General features: G+C 49.1%; 1 protein-coding gene across 1 annotated transcript; it reads right to left on the bottom strand.

The window, feature by feature from the left end:
* Positions 1–11,984: 11,984 nt before the first annotated feature.
* SLC32A1 (solute carrier family 32 member 1) lies at positions 11,985–21,649 on the bottom strand. Its single transcript, XM_006117038.4, has 3 exons — positions 19,944–21,649; positions 14,906–15,646; positions 11,985–13,320 (listed from the first exon to the last, which is right to left on the bottom strand). Exons 2-3 carry the CDS (start codon positions 15,281–15,283, stop codon positions 12,133–12,135), a joined length of 1,566 nt encoding a protein of 521 aa, XP_006117100.1. The 5' UTR covers positions 15,284–15,646; positions 19,944–21,649; the 3' UTR covers positions 11,985–12,132.
* Between the last annotated feature and the right edge of the window lie 874 nt (positions 21,650–22,523).

Here is a 22,523-nt window from a genome sequence, read left to right as displayed (position 1 = left end):
GTCAGGACTGTTTGCTTTAAGAGCAAAGGGGGAGATGACAAAGCTATAAAAATAAAGAATGAACAACGGGACATCAGAGTACATGGGAGGGCTGTTAATTTAAAACCAATGCAATAAATTTTTTCACGCACTAAGGCTTGCCACCAGATCTTATTGAAAATCAAAATTCAGCCAGGCAGCAGCCTTACTGGATGGTTACATGGCTAATGGGACGGTCTATTACATTAGTAAGGATTAAAAAACTATGGAAGGAACAAACTTGCATGCTTTAGGGCATAAACTAACCATCGGGTAGTAGAGCTTCCCCTGGGCATGGGTTATCCCATTGCTGCCTGCTGCCAAGCGTCAGGCATATTCTTCAGAAACCAAAATGGGGCACCAGCCTGGACAGTTTCCCTGCTCTCACTTGCTATGATGTCCCTCTTATTTTTGAGACTATCAATTTATCCCCAATCCCTATTGCTACCTTTCTGTAAAGTCTCCTTTGATCTGTGCCTCCAACCTGGTCAGATGCTTTTCTAAATATATTGAGAGACAGGGTATTTTTCTTGGCACCTGCATCTCTCCGAGGAATACCACCAAGCCACCCTGCTCCGGAGATAGCAGGGCACATGCAAGTGAAAAACCCTTTCTGGGTGCTACTGAGCATGTCCATGCTGGGGTTTGCTGTAGAAGGGAAGAACCAATGCAAAGAACATCCTGCCCCTAGAAGAGCTAAGTGCAAATGCAGCAGTGCTTCCCTTGGCTGAAATGAAAGGGCAAAGCAGAGCTTGCTCCTGCCAAATTCCCAAGAGCAAAAGCAACAAGGATTCCAGTGGCACCATAAAGGCTAACAAACATATTAGGGCATAAGCTTCTGTAAGAGACAAAACTCACCTCCTCAGATGTTTGACATGCAAAAGCGACCTCAACCAACCCTCTTCTCAGCCACCCTTCCCCCCGCCCTCTCCTTGCCAAACTAAGTCCTGTAACAGGGATCCCTCATCTAGTAAGGCTAGGGTAGGACAGGACGTATTTAATCATCCACACCTGGCCCGGTCTCTCTAGATTGAAAACTGGGCTATGGAGAAACACAGCTGATGCAAGCTCTCCTTGCTGAGATGCATAGACCCTAGTCAGAGTTTGGACCACAGCTGCCTGTTCTATGTGCTGAGATTTGCAATGGATTATAACAATACCTCCAGCTAGCTATTTCAAAGGCAGTGGATAAAGTAAAAGTGAGCATTCAAAGCCCGTGGGTGCGTCTAGACTGGCAAGATTTTGCGCAAAAGCAACTTCTTTTGCGCAAAATCTTGCCACCTGTCTACACTGGCCACAAGTATTTGTGCAAGAACACTGACTTTGTACTGTACAAAATCAGTGGTTCTTGTGCAAATTCTCCAATGCTCCTGCTCAGGGATAAGCCCTCTTGCGCAAGTATTCATGCGCAAGAGGGCCAGTGTAGACAGCCAAGTTAATTTCTTGCGCAAGAAAGCCCGATCGCTAAAATGGCCATCAGAGCTTTCTTGCACAAGAGAGCATCTACACTGGCATTGATGCTTTTGCCCAAAAGCAAATCTTTTGCACAAAGGTACATGCCAGTATAGATGCTCTCTTGCGCAAATACTTTTAATGAAAAACTTTTCCATTAAAAGTATTTGTGCAAAATCATGCCAGTCTAGACGCAGCCCTGTCCTTTGGGAAGGTCCTAAAAGATGGGCTGCAAATGCTGATATTGATTATATATATCGCTTGATGAGGACCCCAATCTAGTTTGAAGCCTCTGGACACCACACTAATACAAATGTGCTAAATGGGAGGAATGTCTGTGGCCTGTGTTAAGCAGGAGATCAGACTAGATTAGTAGAATGGTGCTTTCACCCTGGAAATGTATTAATCTACATGTTGCTCCTTCCTGGACCACTCAGGCTATTTGGACAGAAAGACTCCTCTCTCTTCCTGTGATAAGCCAATGCCAGTGTAAAGCCCCATCAGATGTCAAACCGGAGCTGTTAACAAAGTACCCCAGAGTCAGTCTGTCACTAGCCATTTCCATGTTTTATTGGGGAGGAGATGGTAAGTCTTGCCCAGCTATGGCACTTCTATGACCCCCATTACTGTACTCTGAGCACCACACACTCTTAGCCTCAGAACACCTCTGAGGAGTAAGGAAGGGCTGAGCAGAAAAACAAAGGCCCAGAACCTGGAAGTGATTTAGGCTCCTATTGAAATTGAGGTTGATAGTGATGCAAGCTCCAACTCGGTGGGAGTTAGGCACCTGGCTGAGTGCAGGTTAACCCCACATCAGTCAAGGAAGAGTAAAATCAGTGTAAAGAAGCTGCCCCTATAGGAGCTGAACACAATACAGCAGGGCTGCCCTCAGCTGGACCAGAGCAGTGAGTGCCAGCTGTTTCATTCCTGCAACAGAGCCCTGCGGGAGGCAGGGACGGGATAACAGGTACAGAAGGACAGTTCCTCCCATGGCCTTTGAAGATTTGGGCCTAAGTAACCTGCCCAAGGTTACACAGGAAGTCTGTGGGGGAGTTGGGAACTGAACTCCAGTCCCAGACTAACAGCCTAACTATGGGCCAGCCTTCCTTTCGACTTGTCCAAGATCTATACAGCTACCGTGGAGCCAGACCTAATGTCTCACTCCTGGCATCGTTCCTCCCGAGCCAGGGCCGGTGATGGGTATTGCCAACGAACCTGAACACAACTGGTTAGAACAGGTCTGGGGACCCACCAGTGGGGGCGTGTGTGCGCCACTACCTATGATTCTGTACCTGTAGGGCTGGCCCGAGGGAGGTGCAGGGACTGGAATAACCACCCTTTCAGCCCCAAGCCTTGCCCCAACCCCGCCCCTGCTTCACTCCTGCTCCTCCCTGTCCCCAAACCCCGCCCTTGCTCCACCTCTTCCTGTCCCTGCCACACACCCATTCTACTCCTTCCACAAAGCCTGTGACCCCTCCTCTCCTAAGCAACACCAGGAGCCAGTGGGGCAACGAAGGTTGCGTGGTGTTCACCAGGTCCCCAAATCCCCCTGAAATGGGGGGCCCCCAAAACATGGGGCTTGGGGCAAAAAATTGGCACAGTCCAATGGTACTTGCTATGTACTTGCTCGGGGAATTACAGTATATCAGACTTTAGCCCCCAGGGTTGTCAGTCCAATACTTTCCCCAAGCATTAAGAGAAGAGTTGCAAAAGCCCCTAAGTGATTTAGGAACATGACTTTCACTTACATTCATGCTCCCCCTTTATTGCTCTTGAAAATCCCATACTGAATTTGTAATACGTTTAAAAGGAATTGGAAAAAAGGGGCTGGAGTGCATCGAATGGCAGAGATGGAACAGGTTTTAAACCCAGAGTTCTGTGCATCTAGGGTTAGTGTCTTTGACAGTTGCATAAATGCTTAACTGAAGGGTGATTGTATTTATAGGGTAATTATTGTTTTATTTATCCAAACTAAAAGGCAATAATATTTCTTGTAACATGAGACCCGTTTGCTTTGTGCTCTGTTTCAACAGCAAATGAGAACCAACACTGCAAAACTATGTTTCTTACTCAGTAAAAACAGCCCTGCTAGCTCTTGTTCACCTGAACATCCCCTGACAGCCCATTCATCCATGCCTGAACGCAGATGCTGGCCCATAGAGCCAGTGTTCCCCGTAAGCTGGGTGCTTGTGTGGCTACTCAGGAAAGATTCAAATGCTGCCCAGCTGATTAGCAGAGCACCCCCAGCTAAGTTTTTTGTTTCCATTGGTGGTGCACATTCATGCATGCCTCAGTGCACGTAAAATGCATTCCACACATGAGTGGAAAAGATTAGAGGGGAAATAGGGAAGGCCTTTTGAGATTTCCCTATCCATGGTAGCTGCTGCAGTAGCCCTGAGCTGTGTCCCTGCTGTAATGTGGTCTGTGGTATGTCATGGGGACACAGAAGGCTAAGGGTGCAGTCTGGCCCAGACATAGCCCTTCCTAGTTCCTCGTCTGTTCCCCCCTATTCCACTCCACAATGCCCCTAGGACAGCTACAGAGACACTACTGAGCTGCTGTCACTAGCTCCTTAGCTGAAGGAGCCTCATGCACATGGGGTACTTCCTGGGAAGGTGATGTGACCAGACTCCCTGGTATTAGGAGCTTTGTCTTATATAGGCTACTAGCACCCACCACACCACCCCGTCTTGATTTTTCACACTTGCTATCTGGTCACCCTATGAAGAGGTCAAAGCCCCTTCACACCAGCCTCACTCATGAAAAGGAGCCCCAGTGCAAAGATCAGTTGGGCTCCAGAGCTCTAAATGAAAATTCATTGGAGCACAATTCCTCACGTGACATGCTTGGTGAGCTGCTGTCGGCCACCAGCACAGACTTGTGAACCCGGACTAGTGCAAAGTGCTTGATGGGCAAGTGTGAGTGTGAGAGAGGAGAGTGATTAGGTCAGTGAAGCCAAATGTCATTCTAACCAAGGCAGTATGTGAGTCCAGGAGTCCGGGTACTTGGGCAAAACTTGGGTCCAGCCAGTGAACGTCATGTTGAGAGTGGCCGTACAGAGACAGTGCTGACATCTTTTACCATGTAGCTTAGCCCTGCTCAGAGCCCCATCTGCACTGTAATTCCCACAGTTGCAGCACTGGGAGAGCTGATGCTGGAGTGGGTCATTACTATTTATTTGTATCATGATCATGCATAGAGGCCAACTGACAAAGGGGATCCACTGTGCTGGGTGCTGCACTCAGACAACACAATCAGACCTGACTGTTGTTTCCCTAGTGTAGACAAAACCCTTTATAATAAATCAGTTAGTCTGGGGGGAGGGGCGGTTGTCCTGGCTCCTGGTCAGGCCCTGAAAAGGGAAGGACAAGCTGAAGCTGCCTCTCCTGTGTCCTTGAACTGGTACCAGCCCTAGTGTATGAAAATCTCTAGGCTCCAAGATTGTTAAATGGAGCCTCTGACAGCATGGCCTGGGTTCACTTCTTTAACAACATAGGCGTGTTGGCCCATTACCACTCTTGTGGCAACTCCACTGGTGACCACGGGAATGCTGACAGGCAAAGGGATGTGAGGCAGTGTCACATCATCTATGCTGAGAAAGGTGGGACGCAAAGGACGCACCAGAAGTGATACTCCTCGGCTGTGTCTAGACTGGCAAGTTTTTCCGCAAAATCATCTGATTTTGCGGAAAAACTTGCCAGCTGTCTACACTGGCAGCTTGAATTTCCGGAAAAGCACTGATGATCTCATGTAAGATCGTCAGTGCTTTTCCGGAAATACTATGCTGCTCCTGTTCAGGCAAAAGTCTTTTTCCGAAAGACTTTTGCGCAAAAGGGCCAGTGTAGACAGCACCATAGTGTTTTCCGCAAAAAAGCCCCGATCGCGAAAATGGCGATCGGGGCTCTTTTGTGGAAAACTGCGTCTAGATTGGCCACGGACGCTTTTCCGCAAAAAGTGCTTTGTGGAAAAGCATCCTGCCAATCTAGACGTGCTTTTCCGAAAATGCTTTTAACAGAAAACTTTTCCGTTAAAAGCATTTTCAGAAAATCATGCCAGTGTAGACGTAGGCCTCTGGTATTGGTATTTGGTATTGGTATTGGATACTCCTCTGGAACTGGTGCTCAGCTGGGCTTTCCTCTGCGAGCTTCTCTCTGCCCATCTCATTAATGGCACAAGATGCTGCCAAATACAAACCTATTTCAAACCATGTAGGAAAAGAAACATCATTTCCAAAATGGGCTTCATGTGAAAATGTTGTTTAATGGTTTGCACCTCAGGAGCATTCTCTTCCCCACACGCACATGCTGCAGGACAGGCGGGGGGGGGGGGGGGGGGTGGAGCTGCCTTTGCAGGGTGGCAGTTGTTTCCAGTGCATCCCTCAGTCTCCTGTGATCTGGAAGGAAGAATGCAGGGAAAGGGACATTAGCAATGTATACAGATACACAAAGCAATTGCCCGACTCTCTACTTACTGCCTTGGGGGCAGAGGGAATGCCTGCCTCTCCAATCCCTCTTGGGTTACCCCACTGCCCCAACAATCTGTGTCTTTCAGGGGGTCTCCCCACTGCAGCAGATGAAACAGACAGATGGGAGAAGTGGCTACATCTCATGAGGGGTCTGGCTGGATCTCTTCACTTCACAACTGGGCCCAGACCCATGATCCCAGCAGACTGTAGGGAGCCCAAGGAAAGCGAGAAATAGCCTTTAGGTCAACAAAAGAACCACAAAAATAACAGAAATCAAATAAGTGAACAGCTGTGATACAACATATTCAGCTATTAGAAGTACAGTATCACCGTTTCAAAGCCACACGCACCTTAGCTCTTCCTGAAGCACCACCCAAAAGCATCGAAGTAGACAACAGGTCCAGAGTCAGTCCTCAGAAGCTTTAGGTAGAATCTGGTGTTCTCCACAATGTGGTCATGAGGACACATCCAGGACATGGTCCCTTGTCCTTCCCTAAACATGCACTGCCAGGCGAGAATCCCATGGTCCATTGGAACAGACCAAACATGAATGAGAGGCAACATAGACATGACAAAAAAGAAATAACATGCATCTACTCCCCGGAAAATCCAAAGAGCTGTGCTGGGGATTATGGTATGGAAGCAGCAGCCCACAGGCCCTGGGTGCTCGGTATGAGGATACTCTGGTGTGTGTATGTGCCCCAGAGCAGGATGACTAGTGTGAAGGCATTGCACTGCTGCAGCTTGCGTTGGCACACGCCCACTGGGACGTGGTACCATCCTATAGCATGGACAAGGCAACTGCACAATATATCATAAAACAGTTCCCCAAGCAAATAGTGCCTAATCTAGTAAAGGTGAGGGCAGAGCAACACTCAAGGAAAGTCCAGTAAACAAGGGACTGCACTTCCAGGATCACATTTAAATCAACAACACAGTTGGAGAAAACAGAATTCTGTTGGGGAAAGCAGATGTGGAAGGCAGGAAGGAACTGGCATAGAGGGTTTTGTCATTTTAATTTAATTTCCAGCAAAAAAATGGCTGATGATGCAATTTTGATTGTGTCTAGGAGTAATAATTATGTTGTATGAGCAATTCCAGCTGTTCATCAGGTACCTTTCTACTATGTCTCTTTTATTATGGATTTACCAATGAGGTGGTGGCAGTAGTACTTGGTTGGCTGGTTTTGTATTGTATCTGACCTTTCCCTCCCAATCATCCCATAATTGGAATTCATATATTTCCAGGTCATAGAGTGACAGAAATAGAAGACAGTCACAGAAGACACATGCAGAGCAAGAAAGACAAACAGACCCTCCCAGAAACTGACACACATGTGTGGTCAGATTCAAAACCAGCAGTTGATACTTGTGTAAAACACACAGCAGAGGAATTGTCTACATAGAAACACAGAGAACATAAGAAAACAAATGATCTCACGAACTGGGTGAGACCAAAGCTCCATCTTGCCCAGTATCCTGTCTCCAATAATGGCCCATATCAGAACTTCAGAGAGAGTGTACAGAAAAGGACAGTTATGAAGTGATCCACTCCTGTCTTCTGTTCCCACCACCTGTCAGTCAGGTTTAGGGTTGCCCTGAGGATGGCACTGAATCCCTGACAATCTTGGCTAACAGCCATTGAAGGACCTGGCTTCTGTGAGCTTATCCAATTCTTTTTTAATCGAGTCACATCTTTTGGCATTCACAGCATGCAATAGCAATGAGTTCCACAGGTTAGTTGTGCTCTGTGTGAAAAGATATTTCCTCATGTTTATATGGAACCTCCTACCTACCAAGTTCACCCACTGTCCAGTTTTTTTTGTATTGTGTCAAAGCATTGATAACACTTATCTCTTCACTTTTTTCACACCACTCGAGGTTTTATAGACCTCTATCACACCTTCCTTAGTCATCTCTTTCCTAAGATTAAAAAGCTCTAATCTTTTTAGTCTTTCCTCACAGGAAAGCCATTACCACAGCCATGGTCATCTCTGTTGCGGTTCTCTGAACTTTTTCTAGTTCTGCTCTATCCTTTTTGAGGGGCAAGCAGAACTGGTATAATATTCAAGGTGTATTCTCTGGCTTGTGTTCTATCCCATTCCTAATAGTGCCCAATAGCCTTTTTGGCCCCTGCTGTGCATTGAGCTGATATTTTGATAGAACTAGCCATGATGACTCCAAGATCTGTTTCTTGGGTGGTAGCAACTAATTGAGAGCCCATCATTGGCTGTGTCTACACTGGCGCAATCTTGCGCCAAAGCGGCCGCTTTTGCACAAAAACATGCTGCCTGTCTACACTGGCAGGGAGTTCTTGTGCAAGAACACTGACTTCTAATGTGTGAAATCAGTGCTTCTTGTGCAAGAACTATGATGCTCCCACTCAGGAATAAGCCCTCTTGTGCAACTGTTCTTGCGCAAGAGGCCAGTGTAGACAGGCAACATGAGTTTCTTGCTCAAGAAAGCCCGATGGCTAAAATGGCTATTGGAGCTTTCTTGCTCAAGAGAGCGTCTACACTGGCACGGATGCTCTTGGGCAAAAGCACAACTCTTGCGCAAAGGCACATGCCAGTGTAGATGCTCTCTTGCACAAATACTTTAACCCAAGAACGCTTGCATTAAAGAGTATTTGCGCAAGATCATGCCAATGTAGATGTAGCCCAAATGTTGTGAGATCCCTCTGCAATGCTTCACAGTCTGCTTCAGAGTCAATGATCATGAATAATTTTGGGCTATCTGCAAACTTTGCCTTTTCAAGCTCATTAACAAAATATTTTGAACAGCACAGTTCCCAGTGCAGATCCTTATGGCTGCCACCGTGCTCCTCTCTCCATTGTGAAAACTGGCTGTGTAGTCCCATCCTTTCCCTATCTTTCAACCAATTTCTGACCCATGTGTGGACCTTCCTCTTATCCCTTGGCTATTGAGTTTCCTTAAAAGTCTTAGGTGCAGGATCTTGCCAAAGGCTTTCTGCAAATCCAAGTACATTATATACACTCTTATCCGCATGCTTGCCCTCCAATAGATTGACGAGGGGTGACTTCCCTTTACAAAGGCCTGTTAACTCTTCCCCAACACACTCTGTTGATCTGTGTTCCCAGAACTATGTACTTTTCCATAGGTTCTACCACAGGAAGACGGGGGAGGCACTAGCACAAATGCACAGCGGGAGGGAGACACCCATCCAGCGACCCTAAAGTTTCCTCCTTGTAAACAGATCTCAGACATCCCCTCCTCACCCCCGAACTCGCTCCGAACCAAAACCCGCCGGCTTTCACCTCCCGCCGACCCCTAGCACTTTAGGGCAAGCTGCACTGGGGCCCCCAGCGCCAGAGGGAGATTTACGTTCCCGTCTCTTTTTTCTGCTGACTTCCGTTAGAAGGAGGCTTGAGAGTCGCTCTTGCCCTTTCGGACACTGTTAGGCCAGCCGGGTGGTGTAGCGCTTGCTCGCTCTCCCTCCTACCGCATTGCAGGGCTGGCTAGGGCTGCACGGCTTTTGCAAGGGGCTCTTCAGCCCGGCAGCAGAACCGCCCGCCCCGCCCAGACAGCGAGGGGTGAGTGTAGGCAGCCCACAGCCGCGCCTTGTGGTTAAAATGCGGAGCGCGGGCTGCGGGGAGCGTCTTCTCTCGTTCCAGCCAGTCCCGCTCCGCGGAGAGCTCTCGGAGTCAGGAGGGACATTTTGAAAATGGAAACGGGGGGTGGGTCTTACGATTCCTTTAAGCCAGGGGCAGCAGTGACCAAGGAACTTGGCATGAAGCAGGATCGTATCACGTGCATTAAAACGCTTTTCTAACCTACTGAAAATCGACGGGCGCGATGCCCTGCCGGGTTATTGTTAGTTTCACCAACGGTGTTTGGCCACTTCCACTCTCTCCCTTAAATCCACATCCATCAGCGCGTCTTACCTACTCTAACACTGCCCGTGTTCCCGAGTCGAGGGGCTGGAAGCAAGCCCGTTCCGCGCATCCCTTTGAATTCAGACAGGACCATATTTAGAGCTGTGATTCCGTCACACGTTTTATTCCCCCCTTGCTATGAGAAACGAACAAGATGTGGCGCAAAGTCCGAATCTGATTCGGTGGGCTTTACTCGCACACAGCTGCTCCTTGGGAAATCACGGGGAGATTTAGGGATGGGCTGCGGGACGGGTGAAATATGTTAAGGTATTAAAATAATGAATTTTGTGCAAGATGCCCAGCTTCCAAAACAGAATTTTCACCACTTAGAAAGCAATCAATTCTGCAATTAATTATGTCTTCAGAGTTAGTATTCCTATGCAAGCGATTTCGAATGTCCCTGTTACGAATGGATTAGGTGCCTAGTAATGTATTTCTGTAATGTGGTTGTTAGGGTAGCTATTATTATTAGCCATCTGAAAAACAGCATCATTTTCTATAAAGCCCAGGAAAGGTCTGTGGTCTTGTTACAGCTAAAAGAAATCCGGGTGGAAATTAGCTTCTCTTTCCTTTTGAAATCGGGGGTTGCAACCGAAGGGTCAAGGAGAAGAGAATGTGCTTAGCCCCCGCCGCAACAGCGAGATCCCAACTCGTCACAAGGGGTTTCTAGGGCGGGTCGTGGGGCTGCGCTGAGGGGAGCGGTGACCGCGCAGGGAACCCAGGGCATGCACTATCCTCCAGGGGTCTCCCCGGAGAGTGCCCCGTGGTAGCCCCTCCGGGGCAGGCTCGGGGTAATTATTTCCCGAAGACAGATGCAGGAGCGAGCTCCTCCCTAAACTCGCCTAGTTTCTGGCTCAAAGCGGCGCAATTACCGTAGCATGGTCGCCGGCAGGAGCCTGCCCTTGCGGGGGTGCCCTGCCCCTGGCGCTGCTCGCTTGCCGGCCTGGGAGCTGGGAGCGGCACGGCAACTCAGCAGGAACCCGGAGGCTGCGGGACTCGCACACACTTCGGGTTACTGCATCGCCCGGTGCCGCTGGGGCCGTGGCCAGACACCTCCACAGGCTGCTGCCCCCCGCTCTGTGCCCAGCACCCGCATCCCGCGAAGCGTTCTCCGCTCACCCCCTTCTTCTGATCCAGGGCGCGCCCGGGCGCGAGGGGACCGGCCCGCACGGGGCAGGCCGAGCCCGGTACCTGGGGCTAGTGCTGGCGCGCCGGATATTTCTAAAGCGAAATAAAGGAAGCCTCGTCCCTTCCGCCACGCCTAACCCTGCCCTGCCCCTGCCCACTCTCGGGGGCGCGTAGACTCCTCCCTCCGGCGGCCCCTGGAACAAACCGTGCCAGCCACAGTCGGTAAGTTTTCTCTTTATTGTTCGATATATTTATGTACCACATTATATGTTAAAGATAAATCTTCTGATATACATTTTCATCTTATTTACCACAATTACACCACACGTACATTTGAAACAGCGCCACAGATCTGGTGGATTGCACAGAATGAGTTTTGTCTTGGTTTTGTATCCTGAACGCTTTCAAATCCAACAATGGTTTGTTCAACTTAGTTGTAATGATTATTTTAAAACATGAGACATGAACTCCAAGTCTGTGATTGCAGCTGGAGGCAAAAGGTCTTCATTAAATGGGATTACTGGATATGTGTTAAAGTGGAAGAATTCAGGATATTTATTTATCATATTACTACAATGTAAACATTACACCGCTGGAATCATTGGTTGTAACTTGTTACCATTTTAACTGATCGGGCGTTCAGCCAAGCTAAGCCCTGTCTACACCTCTGTAATCAGGCTTCACGGGATGTAAAAAAAGGGGTCCTCCTGGTCCCACCCACTACTCAATAGCTGCGTCTGATTTTACACAAAACAACCCAGATCTATTAGGTTGAGAACTGTGTTTCAAATCTTGCAACGCTGACTAGCATAATATTTTCAAGATTGTTACCTTGAAAACGGTAATCGCCTCCAAACAGGGCATTTTACAGCCATACAAGATACGTATATGATAAAGTTCAGATATTGTGTAGAGGGTAGGAAGGGGCTCAGATATTTTCCTTCCAATAATTTCTAAATAAGAAAAAAGATTGAAATCTTAGCTTATTAAAACGACTGCAGGGCAAAGACTTTGTCATATGATTTATTTCTTTTTTTTTTAGTTTCTATGTCGTATTTTGTTGGATGCACGTAACTAAAATAATGAATCTTTTCTTTCAAAGGATGCGTCATTATTTGGCTATGTGGGTGTTCAGCGTAATTCTCCTGTGAATGCAGCCCGCTGTGGGCATTCTTTAGTCTTCTGTGTTGGTGCTGTAAGCCTCTATGAGGCCTTCTAAAGAATGGATGAACCCAGACACGCTGCATATACCTCCTATAACGAAAATGGCGACATCAAAGAAAACATGGTGCCAGAAGAGTTTCCTCCACAAGAGCTTGAGGTGGAAGAGACTTGGGAGCAGGAAACAGAGACCTGCACCTGTGAGGCTCCCTGTAAGACCCATCAGGAGGGCAAAATGAGGCACATAGATCGCCATTAACAAGGTGAAAACTACCAGTGCACACCTGAGGGTGAGCCCCCAGGACTTGAGTCTCCCATCACCCCCATAACAGTTAGGAAAAAACGCCCTGTTTCCATCTTGGAAAAGGGACTTCTCTAGGACTTCCACAGCTGCAAAGAAGGGCAATGGGTAGGACAGCAACGCTTTGGCCACCAAGAAAAGGTTGACTACCGCCCTAATGGTGGATGGCAAGTTGTCTGTGATGACTTCTTTAGTCTCATCAGCCCAGGTCAGATAGGCTACCAAGGCAAAGAGTCCCTTGAGGATGCAAGCTGCTATGTGAGTCCAGTTCATCATGCAATGAAACTCCTTGGGATGCTGCATGTTCCCTTCCAAGGAAGGCAGAAAGATCTGAGAGGTGTAGCTGAAGACGATGATGCCAATGGAGATGGGGAACTTCTTCACGTCAATGTAAAACTTGACCTTGTCCCAGGCCCAGTCCCGTGCTCTGGAGAGACAGTAGGCAATCACCAGAATGTTGATCACAAAGTGGGCCAAGGTGCAGAGCAAGCTAAACTTCGAGACAGCCTTGAGGTTCTTCAAGAAAGCACAAGGCAGGAGTACTGCTGTGGCAATGATAGACCAAGACTTCTGGGAGACGGGCAAGTTTGGGAAGCTGTTGTACATCAGGTTCCCACTAACCACCACATAGAGAATACAGGTCATGACCAGCTCAATGATCTGAGCCACATTCACAATCCTCCCTCCAAGCTTGGGGAACCTGGGAGCACAGCAAGCGTTAGCAATGTCAACATAGGAGTCTCTCACCCTGACTATCTCCCCATCTTCATTCTCTTCGTAAAGACAGGCAATAAGGATTTTCCCAGTGTAGCAGCAAACCACTGCAGCGAAAATGATTAAAAAGAGTCCTAGATATCCACCATGAAGGATAGCATAGGGCAGGCCAAGAACAAACATCCCCTAGAAAGAGACAAAATGGATACTGTATTGTTCAGTTTAGCAAGAGACCATACGCAGCAGAGCAGACGCAAGATTTCTTTCACACACACATACACACACACACACACACACTCACACACACACACACACACACTCACACACACACACTCACACACACACACACACACTGTTTCATATAAGCAGGTATGAGAGAGAAATTAAAAATGAAATTAACAAGAATTCTTCTTTCCCTTGTCTGTCTACGACGCTCGCGTATATATCTCGCCTGAGCGCCTAAACTGAACTGCAGAAAAGCATTTTAATTTAAAATAAAATCAAATTTACTCTGATTTTATTAACGCACGGCAGAGAAGAAAGCTAGTCATTTCAGAATTGGAAAACGCGTAGCCTCCACGATTTCATAAAATTCACTTTCCTGGTATTTTATTGTTATTTCCGCTATTTTAATTTCCCAACCCGGAATATCTTTTATTAAGCTTTTAATTTCCCACTCTCACATATCGAACATTCTTTTGATCGAATCCAGATTCACACTCATTTTAACGGGCAACTCTGGGGAAAGGCTTGGACATATTCATGGAGCCAGATGAAAAATCATGGGGCGGTGTTGCCACTTACAACACACCCTCTCAGTGCTGCAGTCGCTTTTGACACACGGAGGACGTTTCCGCATTGGGAATTGCGAGCTGCTTGTGGGACCGCATAATTAACCCTCTTGAGGTGGCCCCTTTGAAAGTCTCTAGCTATTTCCCCAAAGGGCAGAGCTTCCATTCGCAGGCGCCTGTAACCCTTTGAGGAAACACTCTTCACCCACAACCTCCCTGGGGAGCTAGAAAGTTGGAGGGGGGAATTGCTAGGAAGGCAACCCCGCCGCTGCTGTTCTCTTCCTGCCCAGAGGGGAAAAGGTTGTCTGGGAACGCTCTCCGCGCAAATGAATTAACAGGTGGGAGGTTTTTAGCGGAGGGGCTGGTAGCGGGGCTCTGAGGCGGCTCATCATTACGTGAGATCCAGGCGGCCCATTGGGGGGAGGGGGTTCTAGCCCTTCAACTCCCACGTGAAAATCAGTCCCGACCCCTCCCCTCACGTTTACAGCAATGACTCTCCTGGCGAACCGCCGGACTTGGGGAGAAGGCGCGTTACCTGGCCCCCGGGGTGCCCAGGTGAGACATTTTAACCCTCCAGTGGCCATGTGCGGGGCTGTTCTAGGGAGAGAATTAGCCACAGCCCCGCGCTCCTCCTCGGACACGTTCCCGGGCGGCGTGGCAAGGTCTGGGGGCGCAAAGGGCGGATGGGGTTTCGTTCTTGTAGTAATTCCCTCCCGTGCCCAGACTGCCCGGACTCTATGAGCCCCCGGGCAGGCCCTGGGGGGCGGGCTGCGATACACCAGGGCCATCTCACGCGCCTTTTGCGCCAGGAAAGGTAACTCCGGGGGGTGCCGCCGGGGCGGGTGCAGGAGGCGAAATGCTGCTGCGAGGCCGTGCGAGGGTGTAAGCGCCCCGGCCCCGCGGGCAGGTGCGTGGCAAAGGCGCCTGCAGCCCCGAGGACGCGCTGCTCGCTGTGCCGGGCGGGGGCCTCTCCCCCTTACCTGGATCGCGTTGGTCACGTTCCAGCCGGCTTCCCAGGCCGTGATCTTGGGCTTGCCTTGGCCGGAGAGCTCGGAGCACGTGCCCTCGTCCTTGGTGGCCGAGCGGGGCAGGGGGCCGGTGCCATCCCGTTGGTAGTGGATGTCTCCCTCCAGGGGAGGCTCGGCTCCGTCCTCGCTGGCGTCCGACTTGAGGATGTCCATCTGCAGCCCTTGCCTGTGCTCCAGGTCCAGGTCATCGCAGTGCACGAAGCCCACCGCCTCCTCGTCGGTGGCCGCCTGGAAGCCCATCCTCGCGAACATGCCGCTCACCTTCGCCTGGGACTTGTTGGAAACCGAGGTGGCGACGTTGGAGATCTTGCTCCGGATCAGGGTGGCCATGTCGCCTCGCTCTCCCGGGCTCGGGATCCTCGGGGCACCAAGAAGCCGGGATCCTCTGCGCCAGGCGAGACGGGTCTGCTGCCGCGGGGCTGGCGAAGCCGCTATCTCCCCTTCCTACCGCCACTGGACCTGCTCCCCCTCGGTGTCCCCTGGAGCATGACCCCGCTCGGTCTGCGCGCCTAGGCAGGTCCCGGCCAATACCTCGCCCTCCTCCCAGTGCACAGAGTGACGGGGTCCGGGCGGGGGCCCTGCAGTGCTGGAGGGGGGCGGCTTGTGCTACAGACTATCCCTGTCCCCTCTCGGAGCGGCAGAGACGCGGGTTGGTCCTCTCCAGTCGGCGCTGCCCGAGCAATGCGGAGGAGCCTGGGGGAGAGAGGCAGGGGGACGTGTGACGATCACCAGACTGCCAACGCAAGCCCTTTGCTGTGCACACCACGTCTCCGTCCCAATGCGCCCATCGATCAGAAGGAAGGGGGAGAGGATTGCTGCATTTCTGGGGGAGGTACCACAGCCCTCATCAAAGCCCAGAATCCTCTCCCCCCGACACAGCAACACCCACCTCTGCTGGGCTCCGCCAGCCACATTGCAGAGGCACAGGGGGAGCTGGCGGGGCAGGGAGATGGGGGCAATTCCCCTCCCTGATTTAAACTATGAGGATATAAATGTGCGTATCTTCCCGGGGCCCGGCGACCCTCCCCACGGCAGGCTAGGAGCTTCCGCTGCCATCGGTCTCTCTTTCGAACGATTCCTCCGTGTATTAGAAATGAATTGCACTTTCTAGCGGGCATGCGAGAAATCCGGGGGGTCATTTCTGAGCCAGGTTTAGGCAGAAAACCCGCCATCCCCACCAAAATACAGTGTGATATCCTAAAGACTTACGTGCGAAACACGGCCACCCAGATTGAAATGGCTACCTACACCCTCGCCGCATTGCATAGCTAGCTATAGACTCCTTGTTATTGCATGCCTCTGTATCTACCAATATAGATGCATTCTTGTTGGCCTTCTAGTTTATATCTATAGTTTGAAATAGATTTTTATCGCCATAGGTATATTCTATAGCTACATCCAGATACCGATTCCTTCCTACTACCCTTATATTTTAATAGCTAGATTCAGATAGATTCTGTATTAGTATACAGTACATACATTCTACAGCTGGGTATAAATACAGATTTCTCCAGGTCACCATGCTCTACTGCCGGGGCACATCTAGATAGCACTTCATTACATATAGATAATTTTGTTTTCGATTGCTTATATTTATTTTAATGCAACGACCTTACAATTATTCATTCTTTTTATTTAGCATATTTCCCTGGGCAAGAGACTACCCGCTCTGGTAAAGAATTGACTAATCACTCACTTTGTATTCCATTTGGGGAAAACCTGTAAGAACATCCATACCATTGCAAGGGAATGCGTCATTTTAGTGCAGTATTGTTCAGGGCATGCCATCTCCCTTTTCTCCTGAACACTTGACTAGGGTTTTTATTTTAACAGTATTTTATTTTATTAAGATGTTAAATGCACGCTGTAAAAATCAATTTACCCTTTGCTGCGTTCACAAGACACTATATATTTTGGATTCTATTAAACTACTTCAGTTGCTAACTTTTTTATTAAAAATAAGTAAAATTGTCTCCACTGCAGACTACTTTGCTAAGTGTTAAAAGAGAGGTGATTAATACACATCTGATTGAACTGAAAAGAGGCAGTGGATGTGGAATTAAAATGAAAACAACTGGAGGCTGAAGACAAAGATCCACCATTTCTGGGGAGATGCCTTTAATAATAGGGACTGGTTAAAACAGGGATTTGGTGAACTGAGCCAATGACAACTGTCACTAATTAGAACTTCAACGAAATAAGAACTAGTTACATTATTGCTATTTGCATTAACAATTGTATCTAATTCTTTTCTGTAATGTTCCTTTCTGCTGGTCCTCTATGCAAAGCTGAGTGCGAAAGGTCAAAGGGAACCCAGTCCGACCAAAACAACGCTGTTTATTTATAGCAAACAATTTTCTGTAAAAGAAGGAAGGCCGTGAGATGCATTAGCAAAACAGGGCTCCTCTGCCTTTGCTTTGGAGAAGGAATTATTACATATCATTGCACAAATAGGTCGAGGGAGAGCAGCGCTGCCCATTTCCTATCCATATTTAGAAACATCCAGCATGCATTTGGGGCTATGGTTTTATCAAATCGCAACTGGTATTTTAACTTCCATTTTAAAAAATCCCTCTCATTGAGAAAAATGTCTGATCACACATTTAGGTGTGCTACTTTAATCGATGGGTTTCCCCCGGACACTGCTACTAAACGGAAAATATTTTTCTTTTCATTCAAGAATGTTCTAACATGGAGAACAACAGGATTTGTTGTCATAAAAATGCTGGGGGAGAAGCCTGCCTGGGGGTGTGCGATTCCTCCAAATCCTTTTTCTTAAGCCCAACCCTGCTCTCAGACCCCTCCCCCCAAACATCATAGAGCAAAGGGTACTAATTAACTTCATAAAACTTTAACAAACCGCTAGTGAAACTGACTTGCACTGCAGCAAAGCGCTGAGAATTGTCCACAGAACGAAACCCCCCATAACCAAACAGATACATTGTCTTTCGTTGGCTTGTCAGATCAGCTGCAAGTTTTCCACGAGTCGGATATCAGAAGAGCGGAAGAAGCGATTAATTATACAGTAATTTGATGGCTTTTGTAATGGTACTTAAAATATCGTTTCTTCCTTTCCCTTAGTTTATAATTGTTCATTCGTGTAAACCAAATGAAAATTATTGATTTTTTAAACTTGAAAAAAAATTTAAAAATCAAATGCATCAATTTATATTAGGGTTGGGCATTACTAATTATTGTTTACAAAAGGCGAGCTTTCAAACTAATCATCCTATTTATTCTCTGTTGAAAATAAACAGCGGTGAAAGCTGTAGAGATTTGAATCTAATCTCTAACTTCCCTCTTTGTTTTCTCTGGTCCTTTTGGTTAGAAATGACGACCAGACTCTGGTGCTCACTAGATAGTCCTGTGAGCGCCCCATAATGTGTGGGACGTTAGCTAGCTCATCCACTGGGGGAAGCCCCATTTCCCCCATAAGTGCTATTAATTGTATGATGTCCGTTGCACCTCGCTTGTCAGGAAGCCAACAGCCCAATAGACCCCTGTACCTCTCCCATCCATCCCCACCAAACCTAGGGCAGGCCTGACAGACACGGAGACTCACGCCCGGACACAGCCCGATGTAGACTCAATCGGGGCTTCCCCTCGCCGATTAGTTTCCCCAGCTCTTTGCTTGAGCCCAGACTCTGCGGAGCTACAGCTCCCCTTAACGGGACCACCGGGGCAGTCCGAGCGGGGTTGTGGGTGATCATGGGACCAAAACAAGCAGGTGGAAGGGGGGATATTCCTGCAGGTAAAGCAGGACCCGAGTGCCTAGGGCTCTGGCTGGGGGCGGTGCAGTGAGTCCCGCAAGTAGGGCTAGATGCTAAAACATCAGAGCAGGCAGCTGGCGCCGCTGGCCGGTCCTTTACTCCTCCCCCCTCTTGCAGGCAGTAAGGACGTTGGGCGAGTTTCTGACTCCAGTGAGGTCAATGGCAAAACTCCCACCGACGTCACCGGGACAGGCTCTGCTCCACTGTCTTGTGTTACCAGCTCCAGCGGCCGGGGCGCATCTCTCCGCACATGCCGGATAACACGGGGGAGCTCTGTTACCCCCGACACGGCTTCCTTCCCCTGGGACGCTCAGAACAAGCCCCATCCTCGCCTTCACAGCAGCGGCTGTTGCGCGAACAGTCTCGGTCCGGAGCCCTGCAGCGGGCTCGGGAGAAGGATTTGCCCAGATAACCAAGTCGCGCTACATCGTTACCAGGAAACAGAAACCAGGGAAACCGCAGCATCCGAACTGCGCTCCCCTTCCATCCACTCCAGCCTGCTCCAGTGTCCGAAGTGCCTGGGCTCCCCTTTGTACAAACCACAATGGGGAAATGACACCGGCATTCCGCCAGTCACACGGTTCACCTCTCTCTTTTAGCTTAGTCCGGATTTCCTCGACGGAGTTTCTTTTAACAAATGCAACTACATGTAAGTCAGTCACTAGCTACAGGTCTATTTACACACGAACCCCGCCTGTTACACGGAACTCCGGAACTCCGTCTTTCTGGGTTTGAATTCCACAGCAAAAGACACCGAAAATCTTCAAAGACAGTTTGCCTCGGAGTAAAACTGAACAAGAAGGAACAAACTAACAGACATGCAAAAACCTTCCCTGGAGGGAAAACCCAATTTATATCGATCTGTCCTGGAAATGACTCTCCTCCCCTACCCATACCTGCACATTCTGTCCCAAGAAAGAAACTTCCTCCCTTTTAGTTTTTGTGAGGGCTCGAATGAAGAGTTTTACTAGCAGCTTCTTTCGATGGATTTCTGTGAAACCTCCCTTAAACTTTTGGAAAGAAAGAAAGAAAGAAAGAAAGAAAGAAAGAAAGAAAGAAAGAAAGAAAGAAAGAAAGAAAGAAAGAAAGAAAGAAAGAAAGAAAGAAAGAAAGAAAGAAAGAAAGAAAGAAAGAAAGAAAGAAAGAAAGAAAGAAAGAAAGAAAGAAAGAAAGAAAGAAAGAAAGAAAGAAAGAAAGAAAGAAAGAGGATTTACGATTACCTATGTTTCTCTCTTTATCTTCGCCGTCAGTGCATTATTCCGTTAGAAAGTGGGGACTGGATGAGGACCAAGGACAGCACGGAGAGACCGGGGGAGAGACAGAGAGAGAGAGACTACGTCACTCCTGCTCCCTCCCCCACCCTCCCAACTAATAATTATCCCCAAGCAGACTGTTACATCTAAACATCGCCCAAAGGTTAGCAGGTCTCAGGGGTGCGTTTGATCTGCAAACAATTTCCGAGCGGAGCTAAAGCAGAGCAAATCACACTCCCCGAGCCGCTGCTGCACAAAGCCGGAGGGGTTTCCACTGATTTTTACACTTGGCCTGTCTATATCAAAAGAAAGACTCGGGTGCTTTCTGGAGCCTGAGTCCTGCCAGGCGCTGTCCACAATGGGCTGCCCCCCGGCCTCTTGTATTTAAGCAACGCGCGTCCTCTTCGCAGACCCCGGCCAGTGCGAGTGTCTGGTCCTAGGAGGAAAGCCAGCGATGCTGACCAGCCAGTCTGCTTTGCCGGTGAGTTCTCGCTGAGCCTCGCCAACGTGCCGGGAAACCTGATGGGAACAGCGCTGCGGTGCAAAGCCTCGCACGGGTTAAATACACTTGCCCTTATCTCCACAGCCCAGGCACGGTGCGATTTGCAGTTGCTGCTCCTGAATTAATAGCCTGGGGGTGGGAGGCGATTCCTGACTAAACACCATTGGGGAAAATAGGAAGGGGGGCAAAGGAGCCCGCACAAAGCAGGATTCCTCCTACAGCTGCTCTGCCCACCGACTCTTCTAACGTGACCTGCAGCTGGGCACAGCTGGGCACCGCTGCCTTAAAATGGGAGCTCAGCCTGGAAACTGTTCTTAGTCGGGAAGGGAAACCGGGAGAAGACAAGGCCCGCTGCAAAGTCAAGCGAGTCTTCCGATTAGTTTCACTTGACTTTAAAACAGGCCCAGCCTTTCTCCAGTTCTGTGCTGCACATTTTTCAAAGGGTGTCTGCAGAGGAGAAGGCCTTTGCTCTCTGCCTCAGTTACCCCTTCTGGGCAGTGGATACGACAATGATACTTACCAAAGCCAAAGAATGCTGCGAGTCTGAACAAAAGACTGCAAAGCGCTTGGATATCCTCGCCTGAAAGATTCCGGTCCCGGTGTGCTCATGCCTCTCATTTGCTCCCAGGGCCACATACAAGAGATTTAGGTCTTCAGAAAATTAGGCATCACCCTGCTGGCTCTGGCTATTTGAGTTCCATTTAGGGCAGTGGTCATCAACCAGTAGATCAGGATCTACCAGTAGATCTTGGAGTCTCTGACAGGGGATCCTGACTGGTTTGGCTGGGAAGCTCTCAATAGCCTGCACTTCAGTTGCCCCTCCACCCACTGTCCTGCTGTTCCTGCCTTCTGCCTTGGAGCAACCCCCCTGGGAACCTTCTGTCCACTGTGCAGGCTGTGGGAGGGAGAACAGGTAGGCTCTGATGTCCCTCCTCCCCCAACTTCTGTGCCCTGTCTCCACACAGAGGGAAGGGGATGGAGGGAGCTAGGCAATGCAAATCTGTCTTTCTCACACAATGGCTGTGTCTACACTGGCACCCTTTTCCGGAAAAGGGATGCTAATGAGACAAGTCGGAATTGCAAATGCCGCGGGGGATTTAAATATCCCCCGAGGCATTTGCATGAACATGGCTGCCGCTTTTTTCCGGCTCGGGGCTTTGCCGGAGAAAAGCGCCAGTCTAGACGGGATCTTTCAGAAAATAAAGCCTTTTCCGGAAGATCCCTTATTCCTCTTAAAATCAGGAATAAGGGATCTTCCGGAAAAGGCTTTATTTTCTGAAAGATCCTGTCTAGGCTGGCGCTTTTCTCCGGCAAAGCCCCGAGCCGGACAAAAGCGGCAGTCATGTTCATGCAAATGCCGCAGGGGATATTTAAATCCCCCGCGGCATTTGCAATTCCGACTTGTCTCATTAGCATCCCTTTTCCGGAAAAGGGTGCCAGTGTAGACACAGCCATTGTGTGTCTATCGCTCTCACAAACACACAGGTTATGTCTATACTGGCAGGTTCTTGAGCAAGAACTGTTGTTCTTCTGCAGAGTGTCCACGTTGCCCACCCGCTCTTGCACAAGATTTACAGTAAAGCGTGGGAAGAGAGGGCTTCTTGTGCAAAAGCTACGCTCTTTTCTAACACATGTACGCTTTCTTGTGCAAGAGCTCTTGCTCAAGAGGACAGTGTGGACGCATGTCAGGGGTTTCTTGTGCAAGAAAGCCCTATGGCTAAAATGGCCTTTCTTGCAAGAGAGCGTCCACACTGCTATGGATGTCTTGCACAAAAGAACATGGCAGTGTGGATGTGTTCTTGCACAATATGTTCTTGCGCAAGAACCTGCCAGTGTAGACATAGCCACACTGTCCTTCCCTCTCATTTCCTGAGCCCACACCTATTTCCTGACCCCACACCTACATGGGGGGTTGTTACTACCCCTCAGCCACTCCAGAACCCACTCCACCTCCCAACCTTCAGCTCGTCCCTTGTCTGCCCTCCTTATACAGGAGCCAGCTCCATCCCTGGGGCAGCCTGTGTTGGCTGTCTCACTTCTCCCAG

Source organism: Pelodiscus sinensis, chromosome 18, assembly GCF_049634645.1.
Source record: "Pelodiscus sinensis isolate JC-2024 chromosome 18, ASM4963464v1, whole genome shotgun sequence".
Classification (NCBI taxonomy): domain Eukaryota; kingdom Metazoa; phylum Chordata; order Testudines; family Trionychidae; genus Pelodiscus; species Pelodiscus sinensis.
The sequence above is the reverse complement of the archived record's forward strand: the minus strand, read 5'-3'. Positions and strand labels throughout refer to the sequence as shown.

Excerpts from the sequence above, each read along its gene's own strand:
- SLC32A1 (XM_006117038.4), bottom strand. The coding sequence starts at position 15,283 with ATGGCCACCCTGATCCGGAGCAAGATCTCCAACGTCGCCACCTCGGTT. Across the intron at positions 13,321-14,905 it reads ACGTGACCAACGCGATCCAG|GGGATGTTTGTTCTTGGCCT; the intron begins GTAAGGGGGAGA and ends GTCTCTTTCTAG.